Genomic DNA, 22800 nt, shown 5'->3' with positions numbered 1-22800 from the left:
ACAGCCAAACACCTGTTTCTTCAGACATCTTGTGGAACGTACAGATATGATCTCAAAACTGAACCAGCACTCCAACTGATGTGGAACTTAGCTTGATGATTCACTTGCTTGTAAAGTAGTTGTCGGTATATTCATTAGACATTACCAGTCTCACTTCAATAATCAGAACCCTACAATGCAGAAGGAGGCCATTCGGCCCATTGAGCCTGTACTGACCACAATCCCACCCAGACCCTATCCCCATAACCCCATGCATTTACCCTAGCTAATCCCCCTGACAATTTGGCTTGGCCAATCCATGTAACCCGCACATCTTTGGACCAAGGGAGGAAACCGGAGCACCCAGAGGGAACCCACGTAGACACTGGGAGAATGTGCAAACTCTGCACGGTGACCCAAGCTGGGAATTGAATCCGGGTCCCTGGTGCTGTGCTAAGCACTGTGCCACTGACATTTGGCAGGGACTTCTGTGGCTGTCTGCTCACGTGACTTTTCCTGCAGTGCTTCCTCCCTCATCTGCAGATTCCTGGCCCCTGTTCTTAGTCATTGGTCTGTTCTTCACTGGCCCCTGACTCTCGTTCTGAACTTGCGCTGAAGTTCTGTGCTCCATCTAGTGCCAGAAGTTGGTTGGTTGGTAGTTAGTTCTGGGACTTCAGGTGCTACCTGCACTGGCCAGTGGCCACCATATGGAGTATGGTCAGTAAAAGTACTGTACTGAGCTAAGTACTGCAATCAAAAGATGAGGTCAGATTTAGCTGTATCAATTTGAAGTGTCCAATTTATTTTGGGTCTAATTGCTTAGGCCACTGTCCATTTGACCATAGTAAGATCAGGGTTTATCTTTCACGTCAGGCAGGGGTAAAACCATGATCAGGCAAGGGACGAGGTTAGCCCTTTGCACTCGGAGGTATGCTGACGTCAGCGATTATGGTTTGCTAGGGTAGAGTGAAGAATCAGGGTAGCCAATGAGATTAAACTGAGGCTTTACCTGACACAATTTTTCAAAGCCAACTCAGTCTTTTGACTAAGATGAAGCATTAGATTCAGCCTGGTAGGGGATGCAGTGTCTCATCCTATCAGATTGGATCTTGGGGACCATGAATTGGCTTCAGTTTGAATTGGGTTTATTGGCTGGAATAAAAGTACTGAAGATAACAATTTTTAAAAATTAGGATATATCTTAACTGCTGTTCCACACCCCTCACCAGCACCGTCATGTGCCGCCTAGTTCCATGTATACTGCAAAAAATTAGCAATTTGTGCTCAAATATGATCAGTGATTGGACATTCTCAGCCTCGTGTGTGGGGCATTCCAAAGGTTCACAGGCCTGTGTGTGTGAAAACATTTCTCCTCATCTTGGTCCGAAATACCCAATCCCGAGATCATTTGCGAGTGCTTGAAATCCTTTTACTGTGCTGCATGATTTACTGCCAACATTGTATTTCCAGAACATCCAATGTCACTACTTATAAAGAGTGATTTAGTTGCAGATTAGTGTATGAGAAGTTCTGGTACAAGAAGATTTTTTTAATGAGTCTGGTCTGTAACGTTTTGTTTGTCACTTTTCTGAACTCTTGTCACATGAGTGCAAAGTTTTTTGAAGAGCTGACTGCACACTTATCCTTTGTTCCCCCTCCCCAGATTGCTTCTGGTTGCTTGATGCTCTTCTTCAGTACACTTCATATGGAGTGATGCCCCCAAGCCTGAGCCACTCTGAAAATAGGCGGCAGCCCCCCTCTGGAACAGACCACCCACTACCAGAGAGAATGGAAGGTAAGGCTGTTTGTAAACTCAGGGCTCAAGTACAACTCTACCATGGAGATGTTCTTGTTCTGTTGTAAAATCATGTTATCTGTTTGTGTCCTTATTCTGGGATTTGTTCATAATTTAAGGTGGAATTTTTCAATCATTGATGTTGCTAAATGTAAAACTGCATTGTCATGAAATTGAGAAGTTTTGGCTTAGGTCTTCGGTATTCATGACAGCGTGTGATAATTTAATGTTTCAAAATGTGGAATTTTGTGACTTTTGGTTTGTGTGTGAAGTCAGAATTTTCAGTATCTCATTCATGTCCAGTTCGTTCTTCATTATATGTGAGCACTATGGGCGACACGGTGGCACAGTGGTTAGCACTGCTGCCTCTCAACACCAGGGACCCGGGTTTGATTCCCAGCTTGGGTCACTGTCTGTGTGGAGTTTGCAAATCCTCCTCCGTGTCTGCATGGGTTTCCTCCGGTTGCCTCCCACAGTCCAAAGATGTATGAGTTAGGTGGATTGGCCGTGCTAAATTGCCCCTTAGTGTCAGGGGGACTGGCTGAATAAATGCATAGGGTTATGGGGATGGACCAGGGTGGGACTGTGGTTGGTGCAGACTTGATGGGCCTCCTGCACTGTCGGGATTCTATGATTCTACAGTGCAAAAGCTGTTCAGTTTTTGATTACTGAACTTCAGTTAATGATACAAACTTTTATTGGTGATAAACTCCTGATAAATTGAATTTACATCACTGGCTCCCATTGTAAAGATTTGCATTTGATGCTCCAGTTCCCCCTGCTGGTTCAGGTGTAAATTGCTCTGAAAATTTGAATATTTTGAGGTACTTTCATTTGCATACATACTTATAAGTTGGTGCTATTTTCTTTTACATGTTTAAGATGTTTTATAGGGAAACTTATAAGCACCGCCAAATATTTAAAATGTTATTCTATAGTCCAGGTTGAATATTTGATTCTGATTCTGTTTTTATCCTAACTCCTAGGCAACCACTTGTATCGATTTTCCAAGGTACTTGAACCGCACCTTGCAGACCCCAAACCTCGACCTTTGCCAGCATGTCCTCACCTATCTTGGGCTAAACCACAACCTCTAAATGAGACGGCACCAAGGTTAGCATGTGACAACAGTTGCATTTTTATTCTTTTAATACAATTTTATACAAATCATGTAGCTGGACAAAGCATTAGCAATTCTTAATTTTTTTAAAGCCAGAAGTGAAGCAAGTATTTAAGTAGAATTCAACAGTGTCTTTCAGTTGCAAAGTATTTAGAAGAGTATTTCAGCAGCTCTTAGGGTAGAGAGAAGAGAAATGCTGAATTTTCTGAACTGCAGAACATACATAAAACCGTAGAAACGTTAAGACACAGAGACCATTCAGCCCATTGTGTCTTTGCCGCCCAATAAAGTAAAAAGAAGAAACTAGCCACTCATTTTAATCCCATTTTCCAGCACCAAGCCCATAGCCTTGCGGGTTACAGCACTTCAGGGAAAATCCAGATACCTTTTTAAATGATTTTGGTGTTTTGCATCAGCCACCAATTCAGGCAGTGAATTTAGATGCCCTCCGTTTTCTGGGTAAAAGGCTTTGCTTTGTGGTCCTCCCCCCGCCCCTCCCAAATCATCCTACTTAATTCCATGCCCCCCGGTAACTGACCCCCTCAGAAAGGAGAAACAAGTCTTTCCTGTCTACCCTACCTAGGCCCCTCGTCATTTTTGTACACAATTAGGTCACCCCCTTAGCCGCCTCTGGTTGAAGGGAAACAATCCTAGTCTATCGAATCTTTCTCAGAGCTGCAGTTTTCAAGCCCTTGTAAATCTCTTCGGTACTCTCTCCAGAAAAGTTGTATCCTGCCTATAATGTGGTGACCAGAACTGTGTGCACAACTCCAACTGTAGCCGAACAAGCATTTTATACAGTTGTATCATTACGTTCTGGCTTTTGTATTCAATACCTTGCCCCATATAGGAAAGCATTCCATATGCTTCCTTTGACCACCTTGTTCGTCACCTTCAGGGGCCTGTGGACACCAATTCCAAGGTTTCTCACTTCCTCACCCACTCTCAACAGTAATCTTCTTGTTTACTCTGTATCCTCTTCCTTTGTTTGCCTTCCCTAAATGCGTAACTTCACATTTCTCTGGATTGAATTCCATTTACCACTTAACCAAAACATGCATATAAATCTGGAGACAACAGCTAGCCTCTTCACCATCAACTACATAACCAATATTTTTGGCATCTGCAAATTTCCCAAGCATGCCTCTGTCATTTAAGTCCAAATCATTTATATACACAACAAACAGCAAGGACCCCAACATTAAGTCCTGTGGAACATCATGGAAACTGCTTCCCATTCACTAAAACATCCATTGACCATTTTGTTGCCTGCCACTCTGACCAGTCTGCCATACATGAAGTCAGAAAGTAGAAACAGAAGAACATAGAACATTACAGCGCAGAACAGGCCCTTCGGCCCACGATGTTGCGCTGACCAATTAAAAAGCAATGACCCGCTAACCTAAACCAATCCCTTTCCATCCATAAACCTATCCACGGATCTCTTAAACGCCCCCAAACTAGGCGCATTTACAACTGCAGCAGGCAGGGCATTCCAATCCCTCACCACCCTCTGGGTAAAGAACCTACCTCTGACATCCGTCCTATAACTACCACCCCTTAATTTAAAGCTATGCCCCCTCGTGCTAGCTTTCTCCATCCGAGGAAAAAGGCTATCACTGTCCACCCTATCTAAACCTCTAATCATCTTATATGTTTCAATAAGGTCCCCTCTTAGCCGCCTTCTTTCTAACGAAAACAACCTCAAATCCCTCAGTCTCTCCTCATAGGACCTCCCCTCCATACCAGGCAACATCCTGGTGTACCTCCTCTGCACCCTCTCCAAAGCCTCCACATCCTTCCTATAATGTGGGGACCAGAACTGCACACAATACTCCAAGTGCGGCCGCACCAGAGTTTTGTACAGTTGCAACATGATGCTGCGGCTCCTAAATTCAATCCCCCTACCAATAAACGCCAAGACACCGTATGCCTTCCTAACAACCTTATCTACTTGATTCCCAACTTTCAGGGATCTATGTACACATACACCTAGATCCCTCTGTTCATCCACACTATTCAGAGTCTTACCGTTAGCCCTATACTCTACACATCTGTTATTCCTGCCAAAGTGAATTACCTCACACTTTTCCGCATTAAACTCCATCCTCCACCTCTCGACCCAGCTCTGCAACTTGTCCAAGTCTCCCTGTAAACTATGACACCCTTCCTCACTACCACACCTCCGACTTTGGTGTCATCAGCAAATTTACTAATCCACCCAACTATACCCTCATTCAGATCATTTATAAAAATTACAAACAGCAATGGCCCCAAAACAGATCCCTGAGGCACACCGCTTGTAACTGAACTCCATGACGAATACTTACCATCAACCACCACCCCCTGTCTCCTATCTGCTAGCCAATTCCTGATCCAATTACCTAAATCACCCTCAATCCCATACATCTGCATTTTCTGCAGAAGTTTTCCATGGTGAACCTTATCAAACGCTTTACTAAAGTCCATATATACCACGTCAACTGCCTTACCCCCATCCACCTCTTTGGTCGCTTTCTCAAAAAACTCAATAAGGTTAGTAAGGCACGACCTACCCTCCACAAAACCATGCTGACTATCTCCAATCAATTCATTACTCTCTAAATAACTATAAATCTTATCCCTAATAATTTTTTCTAAAACCTTGCCCACAACAGAAGTAAGACTCACCGGTCTATAATTCCCAGGGAAGTCTCTGTTCCCCTTCTTAAACAATGGGACAACATTCGCTATCCTCCAATCTTCTGGCACTATACCTGTGACCAACGACGACCTGAAGATCAGAGCCAGAGGCTCTGCAATCGCCTCTCTTGCCTCCCAGAGAATCCTAGGGTAAATCCCGTCTGGCCCAGGGGACTTATCTATTTTCAAACCCTCTAGAATATCTAGCACATCCTCCTTATCAACTGCAATACTGTCCAGTTTACAACCCTGTAACCCAGTGTTCTCCACAGCTACATTTATGTCCCCCTGCGTGAATACCGAAGAGAAATATTGGTTCAGTGCCTCTCCAATCTCTTCCGGTTCCACACATAACTTCCCACTGCTGTCTCTAACTGGCCCTAATCTTGCCCTAACCAATCTTCTGTTCTTAACATATCTATAGAACGCCTTAGGATTCTCCTTAATCCCATCAGCCAAAGTCTTCTCATGTCCTCTTTTAGCCCTTCTTAACTCAGAGATAGGGAAATAAAAGTTGAGAAGCAGGTGGGACAGTCCTAAAGAAGAGATTTGCAAAGGCTTTGGAAAGTCGGCCAACGAGAATTTTGCAGGCCGCCTTCTGGAAGGTAGATGTGATAGCAAAGGAAAATAGGTGGTGTTGACGGCGCAATAGAGGAAGTGCAGAATGGGTGCCAAAGAATGTGTGAGGTGATGTGTAGCTGAGAAATAAGTAGGGTGTGGTGAATCTGTGGAAAAACCTTCTCTGGCAAGAGAAGCAAATGGAGTTGCTCCTGTGAATGAATAATGAAAGAGATGGTAAATGGCGATGTGCGGCAGTCTATGGTTGCTGTGTGAGGAGACATTGTAGTCAGTATAATATGGATAACTAAGCATTAAGGCAGTAAAAGCGTAAACATAGGGGTGCAACCAGGTATTCCTCTGGAAGTGACAAAGAATTCTTAATACTCATTGTGATTTGATGAAAAAAAAGTTAACCTTGGAATTGATCAGATTATTGGGTTTCTAAATGGAAAGGAAATGCTTGATTGAGGAAGCAACTGGTCAAAGCAGAGGGTTGCAGATACTAGGCAAAGGTTAGGTTTTAGTTTACTAACCACTGGGAGGAATTGACTTCTCAACATCAATATAATGAAGCAGCAGAGTGGTTATTGATAAATGCAGAGATCTAAATCTGGGTTTTCCCAAACTGGTTTCTGTCTACATCAACAACAGCTTTAATCAAAGTCACAAATGCCATCATTTGTTGACAATGTTCTCCCCCTCCCTTCAATCTCTCCAACCTTCGACTGTCCTCTGCTGAACCATCAGCCTCCAAAACCTTTCCTCTGTTCTTCAGCTTGGTGATGCATCCTTTGCTTGGCTTAGCTTTGCAAAGGCATCCAGAGCATGTCTTTCAATTATTTCTTACAGTTTCCTCACATTTTCCCCAGGGATCTCCATTTGCCCCCTCTTTCTCATCCGTTATGGCCCTTTCTCAATTCCACATGTGTCCTGATGTCTCTGTGCTACCCCTCTGCCACGTGTCGTGATTCTGCCACTGCATGTGTTGTCAGAATTGGTTGTCTAATATTCTGTACTGGATGAGGCACAATTCCTTCCAGTCAATCATTGGGATGCTTTGAGCTACACCACTCATTCCTTACCCTTGCTGCCAGTTTATTCCCGCTCATTTGGTTCTGGTTAGTTTCCAATTCAGTATCCTGTTTATCATAAAATACACTTTACTTCCAACTTTATAAATTAGCTTACGTCAGGGTCAAACAGTGTGATGTTGAAGCTCTCATTCATGCCTTTGCCACCTATCTACGCCTTCTGTGATTGCACGGTGATCCTTGGTGACACCGTCCAAAAGCAGTGATATTATTACCACGACAGACCCAAAATCCTCTGACCCATTTGTACTTGACAATGGGGCTTATCTGAGTGTTTCCCAAAATATGGAAGACAACTTTGGTTTTGAGGAGGTGAACTAGTATGTTTTTTAAAAAAAACTTTTGGTTTTTTGCAGTCCTCTAAGAGGCACTATCCTGGTATGTGTAACTTAAACCAGTATACCACTGGTACAGTGAAGTGAGGAACATTACCTAATTGAGCAGGCGTTGAATGGATATTTATTTTGGCTCATTTGGTAAAATTGTACTGGAATTTTAAACAATGACCAATCTGCAGGACAATAAAAATGTTGAAAAGTTTGAGTTTCTCTACACAATCGTTCTTTAGTAACTCATTTATTCTTTCATCTGTTCTTCGCTGTTTGACTCGGTGACCTCTGGGAGACCATTCTGTGTTTACAATGGATCCCAGAAATAGAGGGGCTAATTTTATAATTGTATCCTCTAGTCCTGTTGATGTTTCATACAAGGTTAGCGTTGCTTTATAAGCTACTTATAAATAAGACTTCGGTTATTTTTCAACATCAACAGTTTCCGTAAAATTGATGCTGAGTAATTTTGTCTTTGTATGAAGTCAGTAAGGCATGTTCGCTTTTCCAAATGGGTGATTTTCATTTTGCTTATTCACCAAAGTGGCATTGTTAGGTTTATTGTGTGCCTATGTTATTCTGAAAGTTGGTTGATCTCAGCCTGGGATCAAGGGTAGGTAGTTGAGCAGCTAACAAATCACGTTTGCGACTATTAGCCATTCATTTTTCTCTGAGAAGGCGTTCAATGTGTAAACAGTTGTTTTTTTTTGAGCAGTACTTGGAAGGTGATGTCAAAAGTGTAAGTTGGCATCTGATCTAGAAGGTCTGTGTTGTACAAGGTCCCAGATTGTCCCATATTTGAAGGAACATAACTGCTATAATTTGAAATGTCTAAAATATTCCATTGAGAGGAGCCACGATCCAGACGACAAAGGTGGTGGAAAGCATTATATTTAGATACTAACGACATGATCAGGCTCTGCTTCTCCAACATTCATTTCTGTTGGTTGCAGCAATCAAAGAAATGTTTTTGTCTTCCCTGCCAGCTGGCAATATTACATGTGTGAGCATTTGAAGGAAATGAGGTAAACCATTACAAGCACTAAGCTAACTATGTCCTCTACTCCATCCATCAGCAACCAGAATCCATTTGAAAAATGTGAAGAAGAATTGAAGGATCAAGTCTTTTCTTATATAAAAATTTTTTTTTACTGTAATCACCTTATGGCAATTGAAAATGTGATTGGATCAACTTTGCGCATGTATATTCAAGAACATGAAGTAGGAGCTGGAACAGACCATACTGACTGTGAAGCCTGCTTTACCACTTTATATGATTAGAGCTGACCTTCAGCTTCCGCTCTGCTATCTGCCCCTCCTTGTATCCCTTGATTCACTGAGACCAAAATCTATCTCTCCCAGCCTTAAATGCATTCAAAGATGGAACACTTGCAACTGCCTTCGTTAGAGAAGATTCACAACCCTTTGAATTATAGAGTCATGGAGGCTTACAGCATGGAAACAGGCCCTTCGGCCCAACTTGTGCTTGCCACTTTTTTTTAAACTGCTAAGCTAGTCCCAATTGTCCCCATTTGGCCCATATTCCTCTATATCTGTCTTACCCATGTAACTGTCCAAACGCTTTTTAAAAGACAAAATTGTACCTGCCTCTACTACTACCTCTGGCAGCTTCTTCCAGGCATTCACCATCCTCTGTATGAAAAAATTGCCCCTTTTGTATCTCTCCTCTCACCTTAAACCTATGCTGTCTAACTTTAGACCCCTTTACCTTTGGGAAAAGATATTGAACTAGCTGATCTATGCCCCTCATTATTTTATAGACTTCAATAAGATCACCCTTCAGCTTCCTGCGATAGGGAAAAATGTCCCAGTCTATCCAAACTCTCCTTATAACTCAAACCATCAAGTCCGGGTAGCATCCTAATAAATCTTTTCTGCACTCTTTCTAGTTTAATAATATCATTTCTGTAATAGGGTGAGCAGAATTGTACACAGTATTCCAAGAATGGCCGTACCAATATCTTGTACAACTTCAAGACATCCTAATTCCTACATTCAGTGTTCTGACCAATGAAACCAAGTATGTTGAATCCTTTCTTTGCCACTCTGTCTACCTGTGATTCCACTTTCAAGAAGCTATGAACATGTACCCTGGATCTCTTCTGTAACTCTCCCCAATGCCCTACCATTTATTAAGTCCTGTTCTGGTTCAGTCTACCAAAATGCATCACCTCCCATTTATCTAAATTAAACTCTCTGCCAAACGTCAGCCTACTGGCCCAATTGATCAAGATCCCATTGCAACCCAAGATAATCCATTGCGGTTCAAAGATGTGCGGGTTAGGTTGGCCACTCTTTAAAAAAAAAATTGCCCCTTAGTGTCCTGAGATGCGTAAGAGGGACTAGTGGGTAAATGTGTAGGGATATGGGAGTAGGGCTGGGTGGAATTGTGGTCGGTGCAGACTTGATGGTCCAGATGGCCTCTTTCTGCACTGTAGGGTTTCTATGATAACCACCTTCACTGTCTGCTATGCCACCAGCCTTGGTGTCATCTGCAAGCTTACAAACCATGCCTCCTATGTTCTCATCCAAATCATTAATGTAAATGACAAATAACAATGGACCCAGCACTGATCCCTGAGGCACACCGTTGGCCACAGGCCTTCGGTTTGAAAGGCAACCCTCTACAGCCACCCTCTGGCTTCTGTCATCAAGCCAATTTTGTGTCCATTTAGCTACCTCGCTCACCAGCCTGTAGTTCCCAGGCTTTTCATTTCTATAATAGGGTGAGCAGAATTGTACACAGTATTCCAAGAACGGCCTTACCAATATCTTGTACAACTTCAAGACATCCTAATTCCTATATTCAGTGTTCTGACCAATTTAAACAAAGGCACAACTTTTGCCAATCTTCAGGCACCTCACCTGTGACTATCAATGATTAAAATTTATCTGCGAGTGGATCTGCAGTTTCCTCCCTGGCATCCTGCAATGTCCTAAGCTATACGTCATCAGGTCCCAGGGATTTATTTACCTTGATGTGCTTTATTTCTTCCAGCACCACCTCCTCTGTAATATGTACACTCCTCAAGACATCACTATTTATTTCCACAAGTTCCCTAACATCCATGCTTTTCTCAACAGTAAATACTGATGAGTTAATTTCTCATCTCCTGGCTAAATGATCAGCCTCTTATCCTGAGATTGTGCCCCTGTATTTCTGCTGGTTGGGGAATCTAAAACAATCTGAGTTTTCAGAATCTTGTATATTTCATTGAGATAATCTCTCATTCCTTTAAATTCTAGAAAATGTAGACATAATTTACTCAACTTCTCATCATATGCCAACCCCCTCATCCAAGGAAATAATTTAGTGAACCATTCTAATACTACCTCCAATGCAAGTATATCCTTCCTTTTAAAATAGAGACTAAAACAATAGTGTTTTAATTGTGGCCCTACCAAAGACTTACAGAATTTAGCCTAATAAAATTTATAAAGTGGTAATGAGAGTACAAAATTAATATTGGATTTAATACTGAAAAGTCTGCAGACAATTTCATTTGGAAAGCTAAACATAGAAACATTTTTTCCTCAGGTTTAGATGTTTAAGTCAAATTTCAGTTGTTTCCTAGCTTTGAGAGGAATTTTCTAAGTGTTAGTTTAGTGCTCCTTTTCCTCTATTCCACACGAGCTGATCTCGTATCTGAGTTTTAACATGAAATAATTTAAGTTGCCAATTGTAAATATTGCTACAAATAACAGAAGAAAGATTGCAGTAAAATTAGTTTCTGGAATTAGTACAAGGCTATGCCACAAATAAACAGCTTTTATTCTCTTCAGTAACCTTTGGAAGCATCAGAAGTTGTTGTCCATTGACTTGGACAAAGTGGTTCTGCCAAATTTCAAGCAAAACCGTCCCCAAGTGCGACCTTTATCACCAGGTGAAAGTGGAGCCTGGGACATTCCTGGAGGTGAGTACTGGAGTCGCAACACTTATCTCTTGTACTTGAGAAATTGGAAAGTGAAAAGCATTCAGGGTGATTATGCTCTTCCCAGCTCAGACAGCCAAGGACCATGTGCACAAATAGCCCTATTTCTTATTGTATTTATAGACTACATTCAAAAATGTTGCTAAGCAGTTTGTGCTAAGAAACACTGGGTGACCTGTCATGACAATGCCTTTGTATTGCTGCTCAAGTTCATAATGGATAACCTTTATTTTTGGTGTCTTCATGTCTGAGTGACACTGAGATTTATAGGATTGGATGAGGACGTGGGGAGCTGAATAAGTGAAATAATGTTACAGATCTTGATTGTTTTTGGATTTTGTTGCATATGTTTGCTTAAAGATTACTTTAACAGAGTGAACTAGTTACAAGAAGAATAATTTCTTTAGGATTTCTTTCAGACTTTGTAGTTAGAATAATTTAAGGCAATCCAAAATGTAAAACTGAAAATCCCAGCAAGGCCTTTAGAGAAATAGGTTCAATTTTTCAATGATCTGCAGTATAGCATAAACAAGACTGCTGAATTGGATGAGAACATGTCTTCAGTTTAATATTTTACATTTAAAAATAATGTTTAATGTTATGTCACTGAAGCTTAGACTAGAAAGATTGACTTGTGACCATAGATTTTGAATATCTATATTTTCATAGCAAGACAAGAGAATCCAAATGGAAGAAACTAATCAGCATAAAGTTCTTCAGTTTGATCTAACATACCAGAGCTTTTCTTTTGTTACATTTCCTTCACAAAACTGTTTCTAGATAATTATATTGTCCAAATATCACTGGATGCTGCATGGAGCAGTCATCCAATTAAGACCTATTTTGTGATGACAGCTGTATTTTCCTGCTGTCGGAGCAACTCCCTCCTCTGCGGAGGTTACATTTGAGACAGCACCTCAGTGACAAGCATGATGGTAATTGGAACCAGAGTCTCTGTACCCCACTGACTTCTTCACTATTCCTGAGGAGGGTTTTCTACTGCACCCTGAAGCTTTAGGCCTCTTTGTTTATTGACCTCCCTGCTGGCACCAAGGACCCTCCATGTCGAGGTGCTCTTGCATTTACCTGCCACAGCAGCCCAGTAGCGCTACTGGTCTGAAGTTATCAGGTCTACCTGCTGTCCTTAATTTAAATTGTCTTCCAGAGGCAACTTTTTAATTGGCCATCTCTGGGGAAAATCACAACAGCCTGCCACAACCACTTCAAAGTTTGTTGTCCTGGAATTGAGACAGATGTTGAGGTAGTGATCTAAATGGGAAAATTTGTCTCTAAATCTCCAGAACCAACAAAGGAGATCAGCCCAAAATACGTTTCAGATAACCAGATAGAATTTTGTTGTTGGGCTCGTCGAGACCAAGCTGCCTACCTGTTTGAGCATGTCGTTTTTATCTCTCGTCCAAAATACGGGAATTATTAAAGTCGACTCAGTTTTGTTGCATGCCTTTCATCTGAGCAAGCAGCCTAAATGATTGAGGTGTTGAACTAGATGTACTTCACAGTTCATTAACAAACTGTCAAGAAATGGCTGTCGGATCTGTTACATTCATTACAAGTGTGTTACTGTCCTGGATATTTTCAGCTTATTGAACATTTGAAACAATATTATTGAGCTCAGTGTACCTTTCACTGCTAATGTAATGTTTCCAAATTTAGAAAGATCTCTTAAGGAAAGAAAGAGATAATGCATGATTGAGAGATGCAAATCCTTTGTCTTTTTAAGCAATGCTTTAGTATTAGCAGTGTGTATTCTACTTTCTTCTGAATTATGTGGAGATTGTCTATCTTAGTCCTCTATTTCGTCCCATTAAAAGCAGAAACTGCTCCCTTTGAAAGTAACTTCCAAAGTGCCACTATTTCCTGGATCTTGCATGTACCAACTGACTGAAAATGACTGCTTGTCTTAGAACTACGCTTTTTTATTAAGGGCCAATTCACACTTACTTGCCATTTCTCTACTTAAGCTGAATGATGGAGATTGAGCACAATGGCATTTAATCGTGATCTGTTTTGCTTTTAAGGTATTATGCCTGGTCGATATAACCAAGATGTGGGGCAGACAATTCCAGTTTTTGCTTTCCTTGGTGCTATGGTGGTGCTTGCATTCTTTGTGGTGCAGATAAAGTCCAAGAGCAAGCCAAAGAGACGGAAGCCGCGGGTCAAACGTCCTCTACTGCTCCAGCAGGTGCATCCACCCAAGACGCCATCTGTATGATTGGGCCAGTGGACAACAACTAATCAAGACACACCTGCTGTGGACAGGAAATTGTGCTGTTGGCTGCTCCAAATGAGTGTTGTAAAAATATCCAGTGGAAATACTTCACGGATTTTCAGACATTGTTGCCTCATTTAAGATAATGTGGTTTTAGCTCAGTTGAGGAGACCTTTTTTTTAGAGCAACCATAACTACCAAAGACATTGTGTTTGGTTGCTTTGTATTTATATTCCCTGGGAACAAAATTGTTCTAACAAATCAGCCAGTTCAGACATTCAGACACTTTGCTTAAGTTTTGGGTTTTGTTTTATTGTCATCATGTAGAATACTTGTTACAAGGGCATTTATTGGTGAGAAATGTATTTTGTAACATGAATCTGCAACGTTGCCAGGCTCAAGTAAAGAACAAATTACTGATACAGATAACGTGGACAATAACACCTGGAAGAATAATTGGTAATAACTGTACCAAGGCGCTCTGTGCTTGAATTGACTTATTTTTATAAAATGGAAACTGCTATAATTCACTGTAAATATTTAAGATGGCAGTTTGCAACCTATTTTCGCCATTATCGGTGGAATAAATTTACAGCTCAGCAAATGGACACTTTCTGGAAAGTTGATTTGATTTTTTGACCATTCTCATTGCACAAAGGAAATTGGACCATGTGCACCTTAATACTGGTAAGTGTGCTCATGTGATAGCCAGGAGTTCAAATCCTTTGAAAATGAGTTGAGCACTTTATCCTGGCACTTTGGTCATGCAGCATCTTTTGTTTATCCAGCCAGGATTTTGACCTATATGTGCGGAATAGAAATAGGTAATCGTGTTTTTGTGTGTTTTCTGACTGTAATCTGGAATTTAACCCCATGCTGATGGCAGTTTGAGCTGTTAATTAGTTGATCCAACATGAGTTGAAATCCTAACTGCTCATGTACATCCTTCCTACAGTTACCCTGCATTTACTGGCATTGCAAGTTGGGGAACAGTGTTAAGGACTTGATGTTTTACTTTTCTCTTCATTCACATAACTCGAATCATGTTAGAAGCGGTAATGTTTAATATGATGATGACAGGACAGAAATGAAACAGGGAAAGAACAGAGCATGGAACATGAGTGACCATCTGCTATCCTATTATCTCCCCTGCTTGTTGACTCATGTTAGCTCCCAGACAAGTTGTATCTTGATAAAATACCCATCCTTGTTTTCAAATTCCTATCTCTGCAATCTCCAACCCACAATCCTCCCAGATATGAGTTTCTTTAACCTTGGCCTCGTGTGGATCCCCAGTTTTAATTTCTGTAGCATGGGCAGCCATGCCTTCAGTTGCCCGGGACCAAGCTCTGAAGTTCCCTCCCTGCACCGCTCTGCCTTGCTACCCCTGTTTCTGCTTTAAAGACACTGCTTAAAACATACCCCTCTGACCAAACTTTTGGTCACCTGACATAACATTTCCTTATGTGACTTGGTGTGTTATAATGCTCCTGCAAATATCTTGAGATATTTAATTATGTTAGAGATGCCGAACAAAGATAAATTGGTGCTGAAGTGTCTCTATTAGGAGAAAATTACTTCACCTTGTCCTCTTAACAGGTTCTGTAATTTTGATGACAAAATTGAGAAAGGAGTGAAATGATGACCCTTGTTGTCCCCTCTCATCACTCACACAATTTGTCATTAGTTTTTAAGTCTCTTGCCTGCTGAAATAAGGTTGCAGTACCTGTTGTCATCCGCAAGAGGCCACTTTGAGCAACATATTATTAGCAAGAAGTCTCAAACACCAGGTTAAAGTACCAAATAAACCTGTTGGACTTTAACCTGGTGTTGTGAGACTTCTTACTGTGTTTATCCCAGTCCAACGCCGGCATCTCCACATCATGACTAAGCAAGTACCAGTGACCTCCAGTAGCAGAAATCAGATCCTGCAGCAATTAGTACTGGACTAAGATTTGAAATGAAAATAGCACTGGAAAAACTCAGATCTGGGATCTTCAACAGGAAGAAAACACAGTAAATGTTTACACTCTGCATGAATTTTGCTTCCAATTTACCTTGTAAAATCTCTTGTGGTACCAAGATGGCAAAGTGGTACAGTGGTTAGCACTGCTGCCTCATAGCGCCAGGGACCTGGGTTCGATACCTGGCTTGGGTCACACTCTGTGCAAAATTTACACGTTATCCTGTTTCTGCGTGGATTTCCTCCGGGTGCTCTGGTTTCCTCCCACAGTCCAAAAGACTGGTTAGGTGCATTAGCCTGGCTAAATTCTCCCTCAGTGTACCCGAGCAGGTCCTGAAGTGTGGCAACTAGGGGATTTTCACAGCAATTTCACCACAGTGTTAATGCAAGCCTACTTGTGACACTAGTAAATAAACTTTATAGCTTAAACCTGTTCTCAGTAGAATAATACTACCCAATTTTTGGAATTACTTTATTATATTATAGAATCCTACAATGCAGAAGGAGGCCATTCAGCCCATCAAAATATTCTGCCATATCATGTTGCATGCCTTTTAAAACGTATTGGGGTGATGGATACTTTTTAGAATTAGCATAATCTATGGACAATTTACCTGAAGAACATGTACTCCATGGGAGTTAGGTGATCTTTTGTGGTTTCTGTACAGACACAGACATGCCTTAGCATATTTTTGAGAAGTAACTTGCAAATGACCTTCACATCGACTACTGTTCACCACTTCAGTGGAAGAGATTTAAAATGAGAACGGCTGCCAAACATGCTGGCCCATGAAGATGGAACTTAAGATAAAGAAACTTCTGAGGCAATTCACAACTGGAATGTCGATGCGGTAGCAAACACTCCTCACCATCATGCGATGAACTGCTTAGCCATCAACTCATTGTATAGCTAATGGAAAACACTACATTGTTTCATGAGAAAACTGGTTTGATATGAAATGTCTTATTAATCCACAAGGGTAGCTCAGCAATGGAGTTTGGTGCCAACACTTCAGATTTTGTCCAGGAAAAAGAAAGAGCACTGGCTTAAAAAACAAGTCATCTTGGGTAGTGAAGAGGGTCTGATTTTTTTTTTAACCTGCAGAATCACCACCTTCATTAAACGAGTTCTTTTTTATGTTGTGGGACACAGATATTGTTGGCTGGTTGCCCTCGAAGGTGGTGGTGGTGGTGAGCTGGCTTCATGAAACACTACGTGGAGATGCCGGCATTGGACTGGGGTAAATACAGTAAAGTCTCACCACCAGGTCAAAGTCCAACAGGTTTATTTGATAGTAAATGTCACCAGCTTTCGGAACACTATTCCTTCATCAGGTGAGCGGAGAGTTCTTCATGAAACACTGCACCCATGTGCTGTGGATTGGCCCACAGTGCTGTTAGGCAGGGAATTCTGGGATTTTGACCCAGCGACTGCCAAGGAATGACAATGTATTTCCAAATCAGGACAGTGAGTGGCTTGGGAGGGAACTTGCAGGTGGTGGTGTTCCCATGCATCTGCTGCCACAATATTCACTGAAAAATCCAGAAACTTCTACCTCGGTTTTCAGTTATCCAAGCAAGAGTCCTTCAGGCCTCAAAACCTTCAATCACCATCTTAAGGACTGTTTAAGAAGTGATCTGTTTCTTCCTTATGTTCCTAAGTGCATGTTATGTTTTTAGGATTAATCTTTTCATGACAGTGTGTGTGTCAGTGTGTTTGAGGGGTGACCATGGAGAGAAATCATGGCCCCTAATGTTTCTCCTGTTTTCTGGCCTGTTGTTCCCATTGCTGTTTCAGTCGTCACTTTCAATTAAGTGGAGCCAATTGGCATGAAGCTACTGCAACAAATCTTTGAAATGGAAACTGTGCCAGTTGAAGCAAACGGAATTAACTTGAGTTAGAAAAAGAGGACCAGATGTCAGCAGCTTTAAATATTATTCCTGTGGAGAAACTATTTCAGGATTTATTGCCACAGGGCAATATCACAAAAACCATATATAACCTTAATTTACATTGTGTATATGGTGAGGATTACTATATCACCTTTATTTGTAACTAGAAATTTTTATTCATTCATTTGCTCAGTGTGAGTGTTGATGGTTAGTTCAATATTTATTGCCTTTGCAAAGGTGGTGGTGAGTTGCCTTCTTGAATCGCTGTAGTTGTTGTAGCAGCAGCCACGGTGTTATTAAGATTTTGACCCAGCAACAGTGAAGGAACAACCAATGTTATTCCAAACCAAGGTAGTGTGAGGTGTTGAGGGGAGTTTGCTGATGGTCTTCTCGTGCATCTGCTACTCTTGTTCTTGATGTTTGAGATCATGGCTTTGAAAGATGCTGTCAAAGGAGCTTTGAGTTGCTGCAGTGCATTTCACTGCCGCCACTATGCATTGGTGATTGAAGATGTGAATGTTTAAATCAAATGGGCAACTAGATCCTGGATGGTGTTAAATTTGAGTCTTATTGGAACTGTACTTATCCAGACAAGTGAAGAGTATTCCATCACATTCCTGACTTACCTTGTAGCAGTTGAACAGCTTTGAGGGGTCAGGAGTGTTACTCAGTGCAGAATTCCTAGCCCCTGAACTACTGCTGTAGCCACAGTATTTGTATAGCTGATCCAGTTCAGTTTCTGGTCAATGGCGACCCTGAGGATGTTGAGAGTGGGGGGTTCAGTAATGGTAATGCCATTAAATGCCATGGGGAGATGGTTACATTTTCTTTTCTGGAGATGGTAATTGACTGACATGTAGTACAGATGTGACTTGCCACTCATCAGCCCAAGCCTCAGTATTGTCCAGGTTTTGCTGCATTTGGATATGGACTACTTGATTTATATGAGGAGTCACGAACGGTGCTGAACTTTTGTCAATTATCTGCACACATCCCATTTCTGACTTGTTGATGGCAGAAGGTCATTGATGAAACAGTTAAAGATGTTTGGGTCTAGGACATTACCCTGAGGAATTCTGCAATGATGTCCTGGGCTGAGATGATTAACCACAAACCACCACAACCATATTCCTCCATGCCAGGCATGACTGCAACCAGTAGAGAGTTTTTCCCCTGCTACCCATTGACCAGGGCTCCTTGATGCTGTGCTTGGTCAAATGCAGCCTTGATGTCAAGGGCAGTCGCACTCACTTCACCTGTGAGATTCAGATCTGTTGCCTATGTTTGGAAGAAGGCTGTAATGAGGTCACTTGACAGCACTGTCACAAGACGCATCAAATCACTTTGCATGTAGGTTATATTTTCAACAAGGTTTTCTTCATGATCTATGACAATTGATATCAAACTGGGCTGTTAAAGATGATCTTTGTTCAGTTGTGAATGATTTTTCTGAAAGCGAGAAAACCATGCAACTATTGCTAAAGGCTTACAATACAATGCTGCTAATTCTATCTCATTCTTAAAGGCACCACTTCTTACGGATGGATTCCAAGATGGTTGATTTAAGTCCAATTTCTGAGCTGCTGACTCTACCAGATGCAGGCAGGGAATGCTTGCAGAGTTGGGGTGGCTAGGTGGTTGAGATGCATACATATTTCAAATGCTAGGCCTGCATGAAAGAACTTGCATTATTGAGGAAAATGTATAAATGCATGTTGTCTTGTAATTAGACTGAATCTCTCAGGAACTAGATGCGTGATCAAGTGCTGTTAATCTGTTTGGTCCAGATCTGTAACAAATATAATGGAAATATCTTGGCAGATGAGAGTTTGGGTGAAAAAGTATTTGAAGATGCTGACATTTACCAACAGGATAGATTAACAGTAGATGACATTGCCATTTGTATTTTGGAAGTGGTGACAATGATTACACAATGATGGCCTTTTAAGATTTCAGTACTTCTCTATCTGTACAACTGCTAGAAGTGCCTGGAATTTAAAATTTTAAGTATTGTCTACCTGGCAATATTCCTTTTACATTCAGCGATTTTACATTAATCTTGGGATTTCTTTCCTGAATAGTTTTATTTTGAATCGAGACGCTTGGCACACTGCGCAGGTTGATAAATACAAGATGGCTGGTTCTTGGCACTTCTGGAAATATAGGAAGAAGTCTAATAGACAGCAAAAACAGAGGACAATTGGTAGGTACCTACAATTGTTTACCAATTGGGAAAAAGGTCTTGTGTTTGGGTCTGTGTTGTGATGTTAAGCTGGAACAACTGTGAAAGCTGATAGAATATTGCAGCTTGTAAGCTGAACTGCAACTTCTAATTCAAAAGGTAACAGACGCTGAAATCATGGCGTAGCTCGTCCAGATTTGTCTTAGCCTTTCCTAAGGATATCAATTGGGCAAAAGAGTCTGAGTTAAATTGGGGAACAAAACAGAACAGATGCATTATTAAAAATGTTGACCGGAATGGTATCGAGATTTGTGGGATAAACGTACATTTGTGAACAGAGTAAAGCTCAAATACAACATACCACTTTGTGAAATGTATCAAGCAACTTGCCACTTCAGACGATATCTAAATTGTACGTTGTGTTTTGGAATGTTTCCGAGTGCATGTTCTATTGGGGGTGGCAGTAACATCACTAAACACAAAAGGATGTGACCAGCAGATCACTTTATTTACTGTTTTAACAGGTTAAGAAACATCACTCTATGCAACCTCTTGACAGTAATTACAAATATCACAGTCCTCATCAAAATACCAAAGCGACAAAAAAAAATCATCTGCATGATTTTTCATACCAAACTGGCCCTTGTTCACTTTACATAATGGCAGAAAGCTGCCATAGACAGATCTGGCTTCTCTCTGCTTACTTCAAACTCCGACTTAAGAGGTCATGTTGGCCTTGGTATTGTCATAAAACATAGAATTGCATTTAAGGTACAATGCCAGAGCAGGCCATTTGACTCAGGTCATTTGTTTTGCCTCAGTCCCTGGCTGTTGAGAATGATTTTTCTGAAAGAGACAAAACCATGCAAATACTGCTAAAGGCTTACAATACAATGCCTGCTAATTCTGTCTCATTCTTAAAGGCACCACTTCTTACAGATGGGTTCCAAAATGGTGATTAAGTCCAATTTCTGAGCTGCTGACTCTGCCAGATGCAGGCAGGGAATGCTTGCAGAGTTGGGTAGCTAGGTTGTTGTTACCCAGAGGAAATTATGAGATGCATACATATTTCAAATGCTAGGCCTGCACATATAAGAAATTTGCATTTATACAATGTCTTTCACTCCTTCATGAAGTTATTCAACATTTCACAATTAATTATTTTAAGTGCAATTTTTGTAGCATAGAGAATTGAAGTGACTACCTGTGGTCAAAGGGTCCAGCTGACAAATTAGTTAGCTAATTTGTATTTCACTTTTCCACCTCTTGCATAATTTATTTTGGTAAATTTTGTATTAAGCGCACGGGTTGTGAATTGTAACACACTCGGTGCAGACACAGTGAACCAAGTGGGGCTGCCTCCTGCACTGAACCATGTTAACAACCCAATCAAGATCAACAAACTGTATATTGCCCAACAATCAGAGCAGGGTTTCCCTTGATCTTCATGAGTATTCCAGGCCCTCTTTACAAATTTACAGTCAAGGAGTTATTTAAAAACCTAAAAGCAGAGAAATGCACAGTTCAACGTACAATGCTCATTAAAAAAGCCTTTAGTCACTCTCCTTGGATAAGATGCTCTTTTGGAACACAACACTGACCACTGCTATTTTGAGCTAGGACAACAATAGGCTAAAGGCCTGGTATGTTTGAGTGGTATTGTGTGAGTCAGTGTTATCATTTGTTGCTAAAGCTCCCAGGTGAAGTAGAATGTTGTAGCATCAAAACAAAAATATAGAGGGTCCCACAGACACTGCAAAACATTAGAGGAACCATTGTTTTGACCAGGGTTGGATGTTATATTTTGGAAAGTGAAGGTCATTAAGACACTGAAGTAGCTAAAGCTAATGGAACAGATGACATTCTTAAAATATCAAAAGGAATGATATGGATATTTGGGGGCAACAATTGACCTAATTTGTGAACAAGTGGAAACACAATACTGTATCAACAAGTCTTTAGCTTCAACATGTCAATCCAGAATGAACCAATTGGATTTAGCATTATCTGAACAGATTTCATGTCTACAAAAGTATGTGCCTTTACCTGCCTAACTAATATTTAGGTAATGTGAGATTCTAGGATCAAATAGAGTACAAGAATAGGGGCAACATGGCTGGTGCAAGCTTGGAGGGCCAAAGGGCTGTTCCTGTGCTGTAATTTTCTTTGTTCTACGAGGGCCTGGAGCCCAGCTTACTGAAACATTTGTACATAGCCAATGTAGGAGGGTTGTCAGAGACTATAAGCTGGCTTTCACGTGGAGGACTTCCTCTCTTAATTATGGATCAGCTAACACAGACTTGCAGAGATAAGTATTATGGTAAAAGATGTTTCTTTATTTTCCAAGCTTGGCCAACAGATGGGACAGAGATTTGGGGCAGTTCTAAATTACTCTGAAATGACATCAGTCAGTATTACAATTATACAATTTTCAAAGGTCATTTGCCCACCCCTTGCTCAGTCCAGCCAAGTATAAGCCAATCATTATTAGTATCGATTATTTACCTTAGCAAATAATATTTCCCCTCTGACAGCATGGGATTGTGATCAGATTGCAGATTTTCAAAGTCTTTCTCAGTCACCTGACACCTTCCAGACTCTGGTGCAATGTGTTTCCCATTCATTAGGACTAACTAGGACTCCTGCTGTGTCCTTGGTTCAATGTGTATCCTATTCTTTAGGACTGTCTGGCCCATGGTAAGAATTGCTGTTCCCTTCGATCAGTGGCTACATTGTTCTGAGGAATGTGGTTCTTTTTACTTTGTCCCATCATGCCTTAGAGCATTGTAACATTAATCAAGGTATCTACCTTCAATACCGAATGTTTTAAAAAAATACATATCTAAATTTTCTAACATTGGTTGTAAGTGCCCCTATTCAAACAGTATCTTTCAGACACTTTGCAATTTTTCTATACTCTATTCACTCTGATCTTTTGAGCACCTGGAGGAAACCCACACAGACGGTTGGAGAAAGTGTAAACTTTACACAGTCACCCAAGGCCAGAATTGAACCATGGTTC

General features: G+C 41.0%; 1 protein-coding gene across 2 annotated transcripts in view; it reads left to right on the top strand.

The window, feature by feature from the left end:
* mbtps1 (membrane-bound transcription factor peptidase, site 1) overlaps positions 1–14353 on the top strand; it is a 137676-nt gene extending 123323 nt beyond the window's left edge. For both annotated transcript variants that reach the window (XM_080187133.1, XM_080187132.1), the window contains exons 20-23: positions 1643–1774; positions 2761–2887; positions 11362–11492; positions 13550–14353. In XM_080187133.1, the coding sequence (XP_080043259.1) occupies positions 1643–1774; positions 2761–2887; positions 11362–11492; positions 13550–13743 (584 nt within the window). In that variant the 3' untranslated portion in view covers positions 13744–14353. The remainder of the gene's footprint in view (positions 1–1642; positions 1775–2760; positions 2888–11361; positions 11493–13549) is intronic.
* Positions 14354–22800: the final 8447 nt, after the last annotated feature.

Source organism: Carcharhinus amblyrhynchos, chromosome 4 (genome assembly GCF_965287045.1).
Source record: "Carcharhinus amblyrhynchos chromosome 4, sCarAmb.v2.hapA, whole genome shotgun sequence".
Taxonomy (NCBI): Eukaryota; Metazoa; Chordata; class Chondrichthyes; order Carcharhiniformes; family Carcharhinidae; genus Carcharhinus; species Carcharhinus amblyrhynchos.
Note: the sequence above shows the minus strand (reverse complement) of the source record. Positions and strands in the feature narration are given on the sequence as shown.